The 17,072-nt window shown below is 37.4% G+C and overlaps 1 protein-coding gene across 1 annotated transcript in view; it reads right to left on the bottom strand.

Annotated features, from left to right (window-relative positions):
* Positions 1–166: 166 nt before the first annotated feature.
* Positions 167–17,072, bottom strand: part of LOC125032300 (transportin-1-like) — a 45,812-nt gene continuing 28,906 nt past the window's right edge. The window contains exons 9-22 of the mRNA XM_047623394.1: positions 16,841–17,029; positions 16,602–16,719; positions 16,167–16,369; positions 15,528–15,677; positions 15,258–15,419; positions 13,998–14,105; positions 13,693–13,851; positions 13,252–13,339; positions 12,835–12,933; positions 11,107–11,202; positions 9,127–9,202; positions 7,157–7,331; positions 6,771–6,882; positions 167–6,613 (exon numbers count right to left, since the gene is read on the bottom strand). Coding sequence (XP_047479350.1) covers positions 6,775–6,882; positions 7,157–7,331; positions 9,127–9,202; positions 11,107–11,202; positions 12,835–12,933; positions 13,252–13,339; positions 13,693–13,851; positions 13,998–14,105; positions 15,258–15,419; positions 15,528–15,677; positions 16,167–16,369; positions 16,602–16,719; positions 16,841–17,029 — 1,731 coding nt within the window. The 3' untranslated portion in view covers positions 167–6,613; positions 6,771–6,774. The remainder of the gene's footprint in view (positions 6,614–6,770; positions 6,883–7,156; positions 7,332–9,126; positions 9,203–11,106; positions 11,203–12,834; positions 12,934–13,251; positions 13,340–13,692; positions 13,852–13,997; positions 14,106–15,257; positions 15,420–15,527; positions 15,678–16,166; positions 16,370–16,601; positions 16,720–16,840; positions 17,030–17,072) is intronic.

Genomic DNA, 17,072 nt, shown 5'->3' with positions numbered 1-17,072 from the left:
CACCGGTAAATATTATGGGCATTTTCTTCAACTACCTTCGGAAATTCCGTTATGTACCTTCTTTCGTATAACCAAACTGTTTTGTATTAACAGTAGATACAACTGATTAGCAGTACCACAATTCCCATTTCTTCTTATGTTAGAAGGAAAAAATAAAACAAGCTCGTCACCATTCCATTTATACTGATGCACCACTACTTGTAACAACACAGTGTTTACTAGGATGAGGCAGGGGTAGTTACAGTAACCATGAGCAAATGACCTCTCTCTACATGTCAACCCACTTCTTGATTATGATAACGCATTTTTCATCTGATTTGAAATTTATAAAGAATTATTTTTAAACATTTAAAAAGGAAATTTCCTAGAGACAAAGGATGTTTGAGAAACACTAAGATTAGTTAGGAAACCCCTGAGACCCATGTGAACCTAAGAACAGCAACACCTCCCTGAGCATAAAATTATTAGTAATATAAAGATTGGTCACTGGTAATGCTTTACAAGTTACTGTGCCACCACTTCCTCATCCTTTACCACAGCGATAGGAAAGAAGACATGGCTGGTTTTGCACCTTTGTTTTTATGACATACTGGCTTTCCCTGGATTTGCCTGCCGTTGTTCTGCTTACTTAAAAAAATAACAAAAATCTTGTTGAGCTGCCACTCGTTATCCTTGACTTCTAAATGCAGCATAAATGAAATCAAAAGCGAATCTAAACCAAATAATCAAACAAACATCTATGACCTCGGAAAAGCATCTTTGTCTGAGAACTAGCTAGGTTCTCGCTCGTGGTGTTACTCGTGGAATGCGCTCCCACTAAGCGAACAACTGGCAGCAAACCCTAGGAAGGACCATCAAGCCGAAACTGATTTCACACCTCTACACCTCAAGCACAACTTGCACCTGTATGTAGGCATTTTTTGGAAAATATCTAAAATGCCTTATGAAAAGAATGTATTAATGTGTATATATAGATATATATATAAAAATCATGCATGGATATTTTGATATGGGTATTCAAATGCATGGGGTCACCAATAACCAACAACATATTAAACTTCACACTGCCCATAGGTTTAATGGAATTCTCGAAAGTACGATCAAAGCTACTCTATCTATTACATTCTACAATATTTAGTATAAAATAAGTAACAATATTTCCTTACAGTCTGGTCAGGACATTTCAAATACTTTTACCCTTCAACTAAAATTCATGACTGTAAAAAGCATGAGATACTAATTCAAAAACACTTTCACAAGGCCAGTGGGAGAAGCATCTTACATATATATGTAGCAAACAACACACTACCACACTTGAGAAACCCAAGTTAATGTGTTTCGTGAGGATATATAATAAATATTAAGAACCGTGTGGCATTCAAATGAATTTAAGAGTACAACTCCCTTAGCCCCAAACGTACAGTGTGACAGGCGGAACAAATGTGTAAAAATGATAAAAAGGAGGACTAAAGCATTTTACATGCAAAAAAGGGGAGACAGAAATGCGTCAAGTGGGGGGGAGGGGAATCAATTCTCTATGTACAATATATAATACAAGTTACACTGAATCAAAATATATGGCAACAAGGTATCCTTCCCCAAGATACATGAAAGCCACGCGAAGTAACTGCTAATTACAGCCAAAATTAACCAATAAGGACCTACCAGAGAACCTACTATTCGAGCCTAAATTTGTGCAGACCATACAGTATATCACAATAGTTTTACAAATCAGGATTTACACCTATCACAGCAAAAAAACAACAATTTGTACAAAACTTGTCAAAGGGCAGTCTAGTAAGTGACCCACATGCAGTATTATGATGATGCAGATACCTATGACAACATTACAATGCTAGTGAAAAATGATGAGGTGATGACAAAGTAATAGTAATAGTAATTTGCAACTATAATAGTAGTAATAATCATAATAAAAAATGACAATAGAACTTTAATAATTACAATAACCTAGAAAGATACAGAATATGAATAGTGCTACTAACATAGTCATAATATCAGCATGGAAAGAATGAAGTAAATCAAGAGAATGCTGAACACGAACATGGGAATACAAATAACACTGACACTATACATTTAAGAAATAATATTATTGTTCAATACTTATAAAACATGGAAAAAGGAAGGAAGAACAACAACAAATGACAATGAAAGGCCTAGGAAAGAGAGAAGGTGTTCCTCCATGTACAGTTAACACTCACGCTTACATGCACTCTTTTGGGGTCAAGCGCCGGAGAGACTCATTCGTTTTTTATCAAAATTAATAGTTAACAAAATATCATTTAAAAATTGATATCAATAACAGTAATATTTGTACTAAAACATGGGCAAATGAGCAAAAATATAGAATAAAATTAACCTAACACCTAACATCTCGGAAAGATAAAAAAGAAAAAGGACCTAAAATTGTAACCCTAACACATTAATGACTAGTTAAAACCATAACTATAAATCTCTAGTATTATCACTGAGCATGATCAGAAACTAAGAAGAGGACCCGCATTAAAATAAATTCGTACACAACGAATTTGTCATATAATAATCAATCATCCAAAAAATACAGCTGTCATCCATACACCCTCACTCCATTCTATAAGAGTGGTAAATAAATTAAATATTAAAATATGCCCAAACTTGATAAGCAATTCCAATCTCATTTTCTCTTTTCATCAATCTTTTACATGGTCATTATCAATACCTCCACATATTGGAAAGTGTTGCAATTGCTAACCAAGTTGGACTGCAAGCACCCACCCAGCTCCTAACTTTTGCCTATCCACGTGTCTCTGACCAATCCATCCCTCCCTACAACCTATCCCAGACCTAGCCACAATATTATAAACCTCCTCATACGCAAAGGGGCATCAGCCTAACAATTTTCCTAACAGCAAGCTAAGAGGCTCCAATGCAAGGGGGAGATTTCCTAACTGCCAAATGACTGTCAAATACTGTAGCCTATCAAATAATTTGCCTACCTCATACTGTCATTTGACTGGGCCTATCACAAAAATGAGAATCACTTTGCAAGGTGACATTATTGGAAACTTCCTTTGTGTCTGCTGACACTAAATTTACTCTCTCTCTCTCTCTCTCTTTCTCTCTTTCACACAATTCAAACAATGCAATTGTGTATAACAATTCTTTTCAAATCTAACATGATAATTATTCTCTCAAGTCTTGACCCCAAATAAGCAGTAAGGTGCACAGGTGTGTATGTTACAATAATTGTTGGTGCATTTGAGGGTTACATTATTTTCTCCCTAAAACTCATACAATATAATGTTAGTATTTCAGATTCGATATTGATGAGGGTACAATACACGAGTTTGATTAGCTTATTCCCTCATAAACCAGCCTATGTCATTTTCAGTTAATGGCGCAACTATCAACACTGGCATGCAATGTGTTCACACAGAGAGCGAACAAATAAACCACTTGACTGTCAGGGGAATATTCCAACTTTAAGGCACAGTCTAGGACAAAACAGACAAGAGCTCCAAAAAGGGCGACAAACTTCATCCATATTACCAATCTAAGTTAAGATCATACCAAAATAATACTCGAAAGCCATGATTTGACTGCATGTTTGAGCAGTCGGCAAGGAAGAAAAATAATATATATTTTTTACATTTCCCTTTAACAAGGAAATTCAAGATATTAGAAGGTTGTTTTCACAATTTTGGGCAGCTAGAAATGGGCAAGACTGGGGCTACACCAATACAATTTTATACATCAAATAATTACATAGCTTTCTGATAGTGCCATGAGGGTCAAAAATCATTAAACTGCTGCTCCGTGTCTAGTCTATTGCCATTAGAATATTACTAGTGAAGCCTCCGATGTTAAAACCTCTTGGCTCTAGACGAGGAGTGCCAGTTTACATTTAAATGAAAAATATAAGAAAAAAGGCAGGCCAAAACTATGTACTTGTCACTATACAGAACCAACCAACTCCACTATTAGGGGTATGAAAGCCTGGGATCATTAGCTAAAATTTCTTTAAACGATTGTTTTTGGATTGTAAACCGAAATTTTTTCTTTGTATCTTCATATATTTTTAGCCCTTTTCATAAATATGTTCAATCAATCTTTAGATTCTTATTCATACCATGAAGAAGAAAGAGGGAAATCATGGGGAGAAAGCTTAAATTGTCCCAAACTTTTGACATTTGTTTTCCAATTGAAAATGTGTTGCATGGAATAACATCTCTTAGCTGGTAAAACTGCTACATACACCTAGGGTAAACCTTTACTTGTTGCAGTGTCGCTAAACATTCACACTGTACAGTGGTAAAAATATATTTCCAAAAGTATTTCTCTAATTTTGTTCAAAAACATAACTTTGATGCATGTACAATGTCAAGATTTACAAAGGCCAAGAGTAAAATGATGTACCCCTAAGTGGAGCTAGCAAGGCCAACACTTGCACAACCTTGTTGCCCTGTAGCCAACTAACAAGTCACCATTACATTTGCAAGTAGTAATTATACTGACATACTTAGGGCATGCAAGAAACACTGCAAATAACAACACTACTGACAATATTTTGTCTACAGATACACCAAACAAACTGCTACCAGGGTTGCCAGTGACAGTAAGACCACCATGATCTGAGGTTGCTACAATCCCAAGTACACATGGATGCACCTAAAAAAAGACTATTAGCTAGTAGTCTGACTGCCACTGCCACCCTTACAAAATTTAAGATTTCAAAAATGTTTAACCCAGATACGTTAAATTGCCCCTAACAATGAATTCCTATCTGCCCCCGATGGATCCCTAAATCAATCCTATATCAGAATAAAAATAATAAATGCCCCTCACTATTAGCCCATATATCAAGTTTCATATTGTCTAAAATATTCTATCATTTTCAGCCCCCTAACAAGAACCAAAGAGTTGACAGTGTATACAAAGATGATATGTCTATCTCTGGAAGGTGTCTGATGTAAGAAAATGGTCTCAAGAATGTACTTAAACTTCGAACACTCTTTGGCTCTTAATCCTAATAATTTTGTTTTGTTTCTCATGTTTACTCTTCAAGAACCTCTATACCCCTTTTACAACAAATGAAGCTAAGGGTCCCACTTGATATCATTACTAAACAATGTAGTTCTTCCCCTATAACATGCCCCACTCATAAACATCATTTTATCAGTAACATCTATTGCACAGCATGTAACCCATCTATCAATGATTCATGTGTAAAGACTTTCAAGAGAGAAAAAAATGTGATATTTAACTTACTTTGCATAACAGTACAAAAAATCAAAAAATCACTATGATCACAGTCGTTTCCATTAAGTCCTATGTGTGCACTGGGAAAACAAATTATGGTTTACCCTGAAGCAGTACGATCTTAAAAAGGGGAAAAAAAAAAGTAATAATAATAGTAAAAAATTAGACAGAATCTCATACAACAGTGCCAAATACTGTAAGTAACAAACTGGCTTTACCAGTGATATGAAAAAATTCTGCCAGGTCCTAAAGCTTCAGATTAAACCAGTAAAGCACAGTACAACAACCAGCCTGAGTACCACTTAGCCTAATAGTCTGTATGTAGCTATTGTATTTACGTAAGCATTGATATCCACAGAGCTCATTTTAAAACTTGAGAAAAAATGAGGCTCTTGGGGATTTGCAAGTGCTAACAGAATTCATACTCCTGCTTTATTGTTTCTCTACTTTGACGTAGGTGATTTGCTCAACACGTATGTGAAGTTATATGTAGCACCATATTAGTTATAAAAGTGTTTGGGTCATCCAATACACTGAAGACAGTGGAAGAACCAGGCTGGTAGATCTACTGCTGAAGAGGCACACGCTACCCCAGACCTACTACATCACTCCTGCAATACAACATCCTGCAGATGGATTCTAGCCCACCTTGCATAGATGAGAAATAATGACAAAATACTACATGACCTAAACAACAATGACTTGTGAGAAATATATATGGTCATGGATACCATGATTGGCACAAGGAAAGACTTATTACAAGAAGTGATCATGTAGAAAATAAAAACTTCATGTATTTACATATCTTACATAATACAAATCATCACTGTACCTACATACAAGGTTATGTGAAATATGTGACAGGAGAATGTAGCTTGAATGGGGCAGCCTCTACATGATGCACCCACTCAAACGTCACTACCCCTCTGTTAAGGGGCAGGACACAAGTGTTCTAGTGCTGATGTTCTGTGCTGGGGACTAAGCCTCCCACCTAGAGTCCCTCCCACCAGGGGCTGACCACCCCCCTCCCTCCGCTTTCCCCCACCCAGTCCGCGAAGTCCCTCCCTCGACGATGCGCGCGGCAGCCACCTCTCGCTAGTGCCTGCTCCTTCCCTGTTGCAGCTCAACGTCTTCCACAGATGTTGCAGTGAGAGCGTTCAGCATTCTGAAGGGCTAGACAGCAATGCATGGCAGGCAAGCTGAGGAGAGTGGCTGAGAGAAGAAGTGGATCCCTCCCCCCACCCAGGCACAGGGTCGAAAGGATCCCCTGGCCTCCTAACTGCACACGCCACAGAGCTCGGCCAGGACGCTAATTCCCTCATCCTGGGCTCTGGTCTTGACATGATCGCAGCACCACCTGTTGGGAGACAAAAGCAGTTAAGAAAAGTATTTAGCAATTCCCACAGTGTTCAAAAGTATGTAAATCAATGAAAATCTCTCAGACTTTAAATCAAGATCTTGTAGACATTTATTTCCAATTTCCCAAGCAAAAGGACTTTTCAGCAGATTCTTACCTGCTCACACTCCATATTGTTGGGTCAGGCGTTCCTTTAATGGAGGTGGGAACTGTTCCGTGAAACGTTTCCAATTCTCCTCGCCTACTTGCTCCTTGAAGCAATGAAGGATCTGCAAAACAGGTTGGCAAAAAATTAAGTTGTTGATACTAAAACAGATGAGATAGATGGAGGAAAGGACATGAAGGAGAGGCGGGAGAGGGGAAAGAGAGGCTGAGAATTAGGATGGAGTAGCAGGCTGAAGGATGAGGAACAGGATGAGAAGGAAGAACTGGAGCGAGAGAGGAGGAGAGAATGGTAGAAGGCCAAATGTAAACAAAATCCACTATCAATGCATATTAAAAGATTCAACATATCAGTATAAAAGCCTGTTTGAAATACTGCACCTTATGGAACATCTCCTTGAGATCTTGCTTGGGGTTGACCCACGAGGCAATGGCATCGCAGAAGAAAATGAAATCCTCCACCACTCCTCCTGGATTCACACTGATCATGTTGCATACACCCCTAAAGGCAGAGTCCTTCTCCTCGTTGTCTCGAATGTTGCGTAGGGAGATACACCTGCAGGGGGGTGGGGGGAATTTCCGGCAAAGAGGCACCATATGACATTTGCCACGATGACCAGGAGTCACACAGCAGTAGTAGGTGGGCATTGAGGGGGGGGGGGGGGATGGGAAGAAAGCAGAGAGAGAGAGAGAAAGAGAAAAAAAAAAGATGGTTGGTTAAAGGGCTCTGGTCTCTGCCATATACCTAAATACACACAATGCAGGCTCCAGCCAAACCTCTAGAGATATGGTTCATTCTGACTCTTAAGTGTCAAATCAAACTCATCTTGAGATAAAAGTCCTCTTGAATTCCCTTCAAACTGACTCAAAACCAATCTAAAGAGGTTTGTCAAGGAGAAATAATTCCTATAGTAAAACTCAAATGAAATGTAAAATGAGGGACACTGACAGACACAGCTAGTCTTGAAAATAATAATAAGGATAATAATGATAATAGTAGTAACAATAACAATTATGATAATAAAATAAGAGTAATGACAAACAAATGGGAAAAGTAAAACCATCAAAATCAACTAAATCAATTTCAAATAAATGAACTAAGATTAAATTTCAAAAGTAACATGAACAATTTTTTTTCGTGCTACAAAAAATTAAGCACGGGGGACATTAAACTAACAAGCATGTAAATTTCAACTTTAAACATGGATATGGCAGACTGTACATTTACAAAACACTTTTATAAAGCAAATAACAGAGGGAGGGATAAAATTAATTTTTAAAAATCAGTGCCACCTATCAAATGAATGACAAGAAACAAAGAGATATACAAAGCTATGAAATTCTACAAAATCATTTTCCTTTTTTATTTTCATCACTGCCAATGAAAGAAATTATGATATTTATGATTTTTTTTCTTTCTTTTTTTAAAGTTTGATTTCAATACTAAAGAGCAAATCTTTCGTTGGCAAGTGTACTTAAAACTAAAGTTAATTTTATCATTTACTTATAATTTACATCTAAAATTATGCTAAAGAACTATAAAACATAGAAGCTATCTTACTAGCAACAAAATGTACCTAACCTGGGGTGACTGGTTCAAACAACCAAACATCTTTAAAATCTAAAGTAAAATAAAATAAACAAATGAATGAAAAGAGAAAAAAAATGTCATGCTTAAACCAACAAAAATTACTTTTTAACAAAAGGTCTGATGTTTGTGCATCTAGCTTTGACTGGCTAGACCTAGATGATTAAGCTTGGTGAACCACTGACCCAGGCTAGGTAGCGTAGGTATGTTAAAATCCCACAGACTCTCTTTTTTAATAATACTGAAAGCTTACTAGAAAGGACTTTTTGACTGTGGGCTAGACTCACTCGGGTGCAAGAACAGTTTTTCCTTTTCTCTTTTGAATTACAATTTTTCTTGAATTATGAGAATGACAAAACTTTTTTTTCTTTTTTTTTTCTTCTAGTCTCCAGCATTATCCTGAGATGAAGAGGCCAGACTTGTCTCAAAATCTATGCCTCCACTTAGGCAATGTGGAGACCGGAATACTTAAAGAAATATTTAAATCAAAAAAAGAAAGAAACTAAAAGAAAAGAAAAAATCCCATTGTTAATACCACACTCTGGCACCAAAATGGTCAAATATTTGACACTATGCATTTAATATGGTGAAGATATAAATATCTAAGATAGACAACAACTTTAGCAAAAATATATATAAAGAGCTTAAAGTGTTACTAACAGTGAAGAGGCATTGATTAAAAAAAATATATAGTAGAAACATTAATGTGGAGATAATGCTAAATGGAAGTCAAAGATACAACTGAAACTGAGGGTTTACACACCACTGCCTGATAAACTGTTGCAACAGGGGAGCCACTTCATTGGGGCACACATAGCCTAGGCGTCCAATTGTAATGGCTAAAGAGCACAGCAACACGCAGGAAAAAAGAAAAGGAGAAAGAAAACCATGACATAATGATAACAAACCTATGGGGGGAGATTGGTAACAATAACAAGTAATAATTATAATAATAACAATAATAACAATACTAATTATAATAATAATAATAATAGCAACAATAATAATCAAATAAGTATAAACTCAGTGACAAGGTAATAATGATACAAAATTACTGGTTACTTATAAAAACATTAACAAAGTTTAAAGTGCATGTATGTAAATAAGTATGTACATGTGTTTGTGTATGCTTGCAAGTATAGGCAACTGTTTTTTGTGTCTTTTAATGGTTAAACTTTAGTGTAATTATTTTATTCAATGGAGAGGCTGCTGGCAACATATCAAAATAATAGTAATAATAATAATAATAATAATAATAATAATAATAATAATAATAATAACAACAACAATAATAATAATTTCATCCTAAAATAATTCAAATAGGTTTACTCAAGTGCTACACAGAGCAGGCTAACTACCAGGTCCTGTGTTCCGTTCTGTTAACCCAGTCTAAAACCAAGAAGGGCACAGGGCCTTTGGGACAAGCTACTCCCACCCAAAATTAAATATACTGTACACAGAAAATAAAATCATAATGAAAACAGGGGTAAAAAAAATAAATACAAAATAATTTTAAAAATTTAACAAAATTGAAATCAAGAAATGATTCCTTACTATAGTAAATATCTATACAGGCAAAACATTTCACTTGTAATGCATACAATTTTTTTTTTTTTTTTTTTTCTCTTTCATCAAATCCAACTTCCAATTCATGTACCTAAGTAATATTTAGGGGACAGGAAACTTGAATCCAAGATGCTAAGGATGGAAATCTAGTACACTTTGGAATACTAAGTCCACTAAATTATGTACAATTATGAAAAAAATTAAGGCATTTATCAAAAATAATAAACACTTACAGACTATAACAATAATTCAAATTTCCTTCTTGGTCATTGATGACGAAAGGACAAGCTAGGGAGCATGATAATGGCATTACACACTTTCCAAGAAAGTCTATCTTTACTGCAGTTGACAAGGACAAGGCACAGCATCTCTGACTGAATGGATGAATGTAATGCAAACTAGAATCAGATCAGTATAAGACAAACTTTCTTCTCTCTAAATCAATTCACTTGTCTTAGTGGTTCTGCATGCTAAAAATATTTATCAAATTTTACTCCAAAACAGAAAAATAAGTAAACAGGGGAAACCATAAATGAGGCACAAATGTTTACTACTTAGCACATTGAAAAGACTTTGGTTACAACCCAACAGTTACAAGTAAGTGTGCTGCCATGTCAAGCAAGAAATAGCATATCAGATCCTGCACTTACTGAACAGAACATCCATGTGCTAGCTTGTCCTGTCAGTCTTCAAGGAATCAGGAATCCCCAGGACTAACCACTCAAATTCCACAAACCTAGGATTCCTAGGATCTCACTGACATAAGTCCCAAATAAAAGCAGTGGCATTAAGTGCAACTTGATGGGTAACCACTATGTGATGAATGCTTATTACTCTGCCAATACTTTACAAGCAGCATACATAGAAAAAATATTACCATAATGGTAATAGTACACGCAATAGAGTATTAGTCTAAGCACCTATAAGAAAATGGGCCAGCCAATAATGAAATCATAACAATAAGTATGATTTTTGTTTTTAAATTTTAATGAGGCATATTCTGAACTTTAATATAAAATTTGTTTGGGTTAATTTAATATGCAAATGCTACTAATCACACTGTGCCTCACTCTTTAAGTAAAAGAACAAAAATTACTAGTGACTGGGAAACTGGGAACTAAACATTGTCCTGAACCTTGTGCAGAGCCGAGTGCGGCCAAAATGGGTCTTTACATACCTGTGTTTTCAAGAAGAGTTTTGGGAGTATTGGGCTTGTTGATTATGAAGATGAGGTCGGTTAGGACAAGGTTCACATAAACTCTCATTTCAGGTCCTGCAATTCATGGCAATGTAAATCAATGAACTTAAACATAATACAATTCAATGATGCAATCACTCATTCTGACAATTCTGATGGGGCATTTACAAAATCAGAAAGAAATGAAATCTGATTACTACTGATTGACTGTCAGTAATCATCATAACTTTCATCTCCTCTTGTTATGATTCTCTCTAAACGTGACTTCACTTTTCACTGTGTTCAAGAAACGGCAATACTGGTAATCTTTATTTTATGGTGTCCTGTTTGTCGCAGATTGTTTTTTTTTCTTTCTTTCTTTTTTAACAGTACAAGGGATTTGACCTATGGTTTAATGCATTGGTGAGTGGTTCTCAGGATTTTGAACAGTGTACCTTCCCTACCCACTCTACTCCCTCCCATACACATTTATTGTGGGGCTGTTGGCCACTCATGCTTTGACATACTGCTCAACTTATTTTGAGATTATATATGATTATTCCGTTATCAACGGCTCACATGTACAAGCGTCATAACATACCACTTGAAGGGTATGGCTGTATGCACAGCAACGCGCCAGAGCACATGAGCAGGAAGTTCCGCTACTTGTAGCAGATTCCTGAATCAGTGTCTGGATGTTCATGAAGCTCAGATATTTTTGATACCCATCAGCATTGGGTTAACCCAATGGCGACGGGTCACGGCTATCGCCGTCATAACAATACGCACGATGTGCGGCGTGCGGCTGTCCGCAGCGGCGCCGCGCCAAAACGCCCCGAGGCAATGATTCGGCTTGATGGACCGATATCACGCGCTCGGAGTCGGCGCGCTGCCGCCGTTCGCCAGAGCGTAGAGTTTTTTTTAATTTGCTATACCCGGCGCCATTGGGTTAAGGAAATGAAAAAAATGCTGGTCATACAGATATAAGTCAGAACCACCAAAAAGTTTGAAGGAGCCTTATAACAATACAACACATGGTGAAAGTGCTTCATAAAAGAGGAAATTAAAAAACAGTGAATGGACTGTAAAGCAGCTTCCCCAGCTTTTCTGCCATATTGGTGAAGCACTCAAAATTACCTGCTGAAATGAACAGGGAAGGCAGTTCAAGTGCAACAAACTAGCCAAGTTTCATAGCATTTTTTGTGGAGCTTGATATCTCTGGGAGTATACTTCTTTCAATTGTCACTCACCAAGCTTTTCTCTAGTACTGAAGTGAATTCTGTGTATCTGTCTAATAATTTACACAACTTCTATTATTAACCAATTTTACCAGATTCAGCTAGTTATGATCTCTGAGGAATGCAACCTCTTTTCTAATTTTTCTTGAAGGAATAATGGTCTTCAGTTTCTTCATTTTACAGTACAGAACTACCATAATCTAGGAATACCTGTACTTTTGATTCAGTCTAAAAGAAATGTGTGTTCCTCAGGGCACATATACAATGTGCTTAATATAATCATCTAACAGCACATATCACAGGAAATCTTGTAAATACTTAAAGATTATATCAACAAAAGTAGTAAACTTAGCCTGTGATCATTATTCTAAAAACAATAGAATTATTAGGGGGGGGGGTTATATATATATATATATAACACACACGCACGCACGCACACAAAGTAAATTGCTTTCAAAGACCAGCAAGACATCCATGCTACTCCACTTACCTAATTTTACAGATATTTCTCCAATAGCCCATGTTGCATTGTTGCAGACAGATATCAATTCTGGATTCAAATTCTGACCAAGGATTGGCATAAACTCAGCTGGAAAAAAAGTAAACAAATACATGAGTCATGAATTTAAGAAAATGGAATACGTGAGCATAACCTTACTGAATGGTGTCTATATATAATATTTAATAATAATAATCTAAAAAAGTAATCATATCACACTAAAAAAATATTCTGTTTTATTATATGCCACAACAAAAAGTGTTTAACCAAATCATCACTGCTGCAAATATAATTATTTTTTTCATTTAGGAAACTATCTTAAAATAATAATAATAAAAAAAAATTATGCTGAAAACAGAAAAAAGTCAAGAAAAATAAATTAACAAAATAAACGGGCTATCTACTTACATATACAAGGAGCCACATGCTGGAAACATGCTTTGGTCAGGTCACCCAGAAGTGCAAAGGAGCTTTGTCTAACTTCTGGCATTGGGTCCTGTTGGAATTTTCAGTCTGTTAGGTTATATTTTTTCTTTTCAATACTAAAAAAAAAGAAATTAAAAAAAAAAAGGAAAAAAAAGGGGGAAAAAAAAGAAAAAAAAACAAAACCACAAAAATATTAATTTCTCTCTCTTTTAAACCTTTTAAGATTTTTAACTCGGCTCTTATTAGTTCAGAAACTAAGCAAAATTCACTACAGTTTTACTCTCAAATCACTCGCCAAAAACCTACAAAATGTAAGTGTACTACTACTCTGAGAGCTTTAGCCATTCACAAGGCACTATCAAAAGAAACAATTTGCTCCTTTATTCAACCATCTACGTCAAAAAACACAGAGGGAAAGAGTACCTGCATGGCCTGGTAAAGGAGCTGCATAATGTTGGATTGTTGAACCAGCTGACCAACATGCCCATTGAGACCCTCAGCAAGCCCTGAGAGCAGATCTAGGGAGACAATCATGAAGTCCTTGTCTGCTGCTTCAAATTGCTCGGGATTCTGTGCATGTGCCTGTGGGAGAATTATGTGGAACACATGAAGACTGCTGATATACAAAGAATAAAAATTCAAGAGTACATTATCAATAAAATATGCTGATATACTAAAATAACAATATGACCTTTACACAGAGCATGAACAATAAATAGGTTCCTTACCATGGTCTGGTTAAGCGTCTGCTCCACAAGTGAGACACAGCGTTGATACACAGGACCACAATAGGGCAAGAACCCAGACTGGAGAGCAGTTGCCACACTTGACAGGCACTATGGAGGAGAATCATGCTTTAAGATATCTCCCCTGCTACAAAAAATACATACATACACAAAATTGACTTTATTTATCCTCCGTTTGGATGGATGGATGGGAGGATGGATGGGTTGGTGGATGGGTTGGTGGATAGGGGTGTGTGTGTGTGTGTGTGTGTGTGTGTGTGTGTGTGTGTGTGTGTGTGTGTGTGTGTGTGTGTGTGTGTGTGTGTGTGTGTGTGTGTGTGAGTGTGTGAGTGTGTGAGTGTGTGTGTGTGTGTGTGTGTGTGTGTGTGTGTGTGTGTGTGTGTGTGTGTGAGAGAGAGAGAGAGAGAGAGAGAGAGAGAGAGAGAGAGAGAGAGAGAGAGAGAGAGAGAGAGAGAGAGAGAGAGAGAGAGAGAGAAGGGAGGGCGAGAGAGAGAGAGAGAGAGAAAGAGAGAGAGAGAGAGAGAGAGAGAGAGAGAGAGAGAGAGAGAGAGAGAGAGAGAGAGAGAGAGAGAGAGAGAGAGAGAGAGAAGAAGAAAGGGCGAGAGAGAGAGAGAGAGAGAGAGAGAGAGAGAGAGAGAGAGAGAGAGAGAGAGAGAGAGAGAGAGAGAGAGAGAGAGAGAGAGAGAGAGATAGGTATGCAGGGAGGGCGAGAGAGAGAAAGAGAGAGAGAGAAGGGAGGGGCGAGAGAGAGAGAGGGAGACAAGAAGGGAGGGCGAGAGAGAGAGAGAGAGAGAGAGAGAGAGAGAGAGAGAGAGAGAGAGAGAGAGAGAGAGAGAGAGAGAGAGAGAGAGAGAGAGACAAGAAGGGAGGGAAGGGAGGGAGGGAGGGAGGGAGGGAGGGAGGGAGGGAGGGAGGGAGGGAGGGGAGGGAGGGAGGGAGGGAGGGAGGGAGGGAGGAGGGGAGAGGGAGAGAGGGAGAGGGGGAGAGAGAGAGAGAGAGAGAGAGAGAGAGAGAGAGAGAGAGAGAGAGAGAGAGAGAGAGAGAGAGAGAGAGAGAGAGAGAGAGAGAGAGAGTGTGTGTGCGCGCGCGCCCAAATGAGTGCGCGCACATGATTGATCACCCAGGAGCTTCACAGAACAAGGATATTAGTGAAATCATACAGTAAAAATCTAACAGCTCATCACAGACTATATAGTGAAAAAAATAAGGTTGGATATTTTAGGAAGGGGTGAAGCAACTTACTTCTAGAAGTGGGAACAAATCCTTGTCCTCATCCTTGAGTACATTCCACTTCTCAATCAATGGTGGCATGAGCATCTGAATGTACTCTTCCTTATTGAGATAGTTTCCAACAGAGTCCGCCAAGGTTCCAATGGCATCATATAGTATCAGGAGATTCTTTGCCTGCAGAAGGAATTCACATCAATTTTACCACTACTACTCGTGATAATAATCAGACATATTGCACAGTAATGGACAAAAAAGGTAGGACTGAAGTCACCTTCCACTTACCTGATATTTTCTAAATGCAAATACTAAAGTCTTCAGAATGTCTGCCAAGTATGGAACCAACTCTGTGCATGCCTCTTCCTCTAGTGTAGCAAAAGCTGAACATGCTGCCTCCTGTACACGTTTATTACTGTCCAAGACACATTTGAGCAGCTGTAAATAAATGTGTAAATAAGTAAAATTTAAATAAACAAAAAATAATTGAAACCAAAAACCAAACAAACCAAGTGATTCCACTCAATTCATCCAATTAAAAATGCTCAAGGAAAAGTTTAAACAATAAAAAATACCTTGATTTATTAATATTCCAACATTCAGCCTCAAATAAGTCTTCAGTGATATTAAGTTATAAAAACAACCATGTAATAACACAATAAACAGTCAAATGTTTTGGTGGATTACAGACATCATTAGGCCCTTAAAATCTTACATTTTGATATCATTAAAAATGTGAGGGCTTTCCTTCACTTTAGGTGTCATTGTCAAAAAAGTTACATCATACAAATGATGCAGAAACTATTGGAGAAAAACAAGCTCTGTCAGATGAACTGATAGCGCAGGAATAGTTATGATGCTGTGCCATCCACTACTTGGTCCACAATAGTCATGGCAGCTGCAGCCAATGGGTTTACACAAACTCACCTCATACATGAGAGGTTTGAGGTAGGAGTGGTCAGGGAGAACAACTGCCCAGTGACAGTAGCGGGATAACGTCCAACAGGTGATGGAGCGGACCAGTGCCTTCTTGTCTTTCAAGCAGCTGATCAGGTATGGGATCAGTTCTGGTAGATGTTGGGTCATGCCATTCATACAACCTTCTGCTATTGCTCCCAGTGCAAGGATACCTGAGGGTTAAGTAAACATGTGCTTATAAGACAAAGATGAAGATAAAGAAGAACAACTTATCTTTTGGGAGTTCACCTTTATTGGCTTTATGATTCTTTAAAAATTACATTATAATCATACTACCTAAAGAATGTTTAGTTTCCTTAAGAAAAACTTAAAGAATCCTAGACATTGAAGGAGAGGAATTACACTAACAATATATTAAGTCAAGCCCTGTAATCCGGGACATACCTGATTCTCTAATTTCCCATTCTTGGTGGAAGAGAGTTTCTTTTAATATTGGCAAGATGACAGGCAACATATCATCTCGGAACACATTGGCAAGAACGTCTAACGCAGCAGCTGAGCACTGAAAATGTATTGTCAATAAGCAACTGAAATCGAAGCTGAAAAAGTACTTCAGAATTTCTATATGTTCACACAAAATATTTCAAAACAGACCAAAATAATAGAAATCGCAATATACAAACCTTTCTCAAATTCCAATCTGACAAAGAAGAATCATCGTCTAGACCATCATCAGACTCGTCATCAGGAAACTCCTCACCACTACCTCCATTCTCCATTGGTTCGTGACGGATTGTGTGTCGAGATTTGTGGAACCGAGGTTTAATGTCTTCGCTACGGTCTGGTACACTCTCGTCCTCCTCAACATCACCCTAATACATGATAAAAACTTAATATACTTCCATAGAACAAAGA

This window comes from Penaeus chinensis, chromosome 14 (genome assembly GCF_019202785.1).
Source record: "Penaeus chinensis breed Huanghai No. 1 chromosome 14, ASM1920278v2, whole genome shotgun sequence".
Classification (NCBI taxonomy): Eukaryota; Metazoa; Arthropoda; class Malacostraca; order Decapoda; family Penaeidae; genus Penaeus; species Penaeus chinensis.
This window is presented reverse-complemented; position numbering and strand designations above follow the sequence as displayed.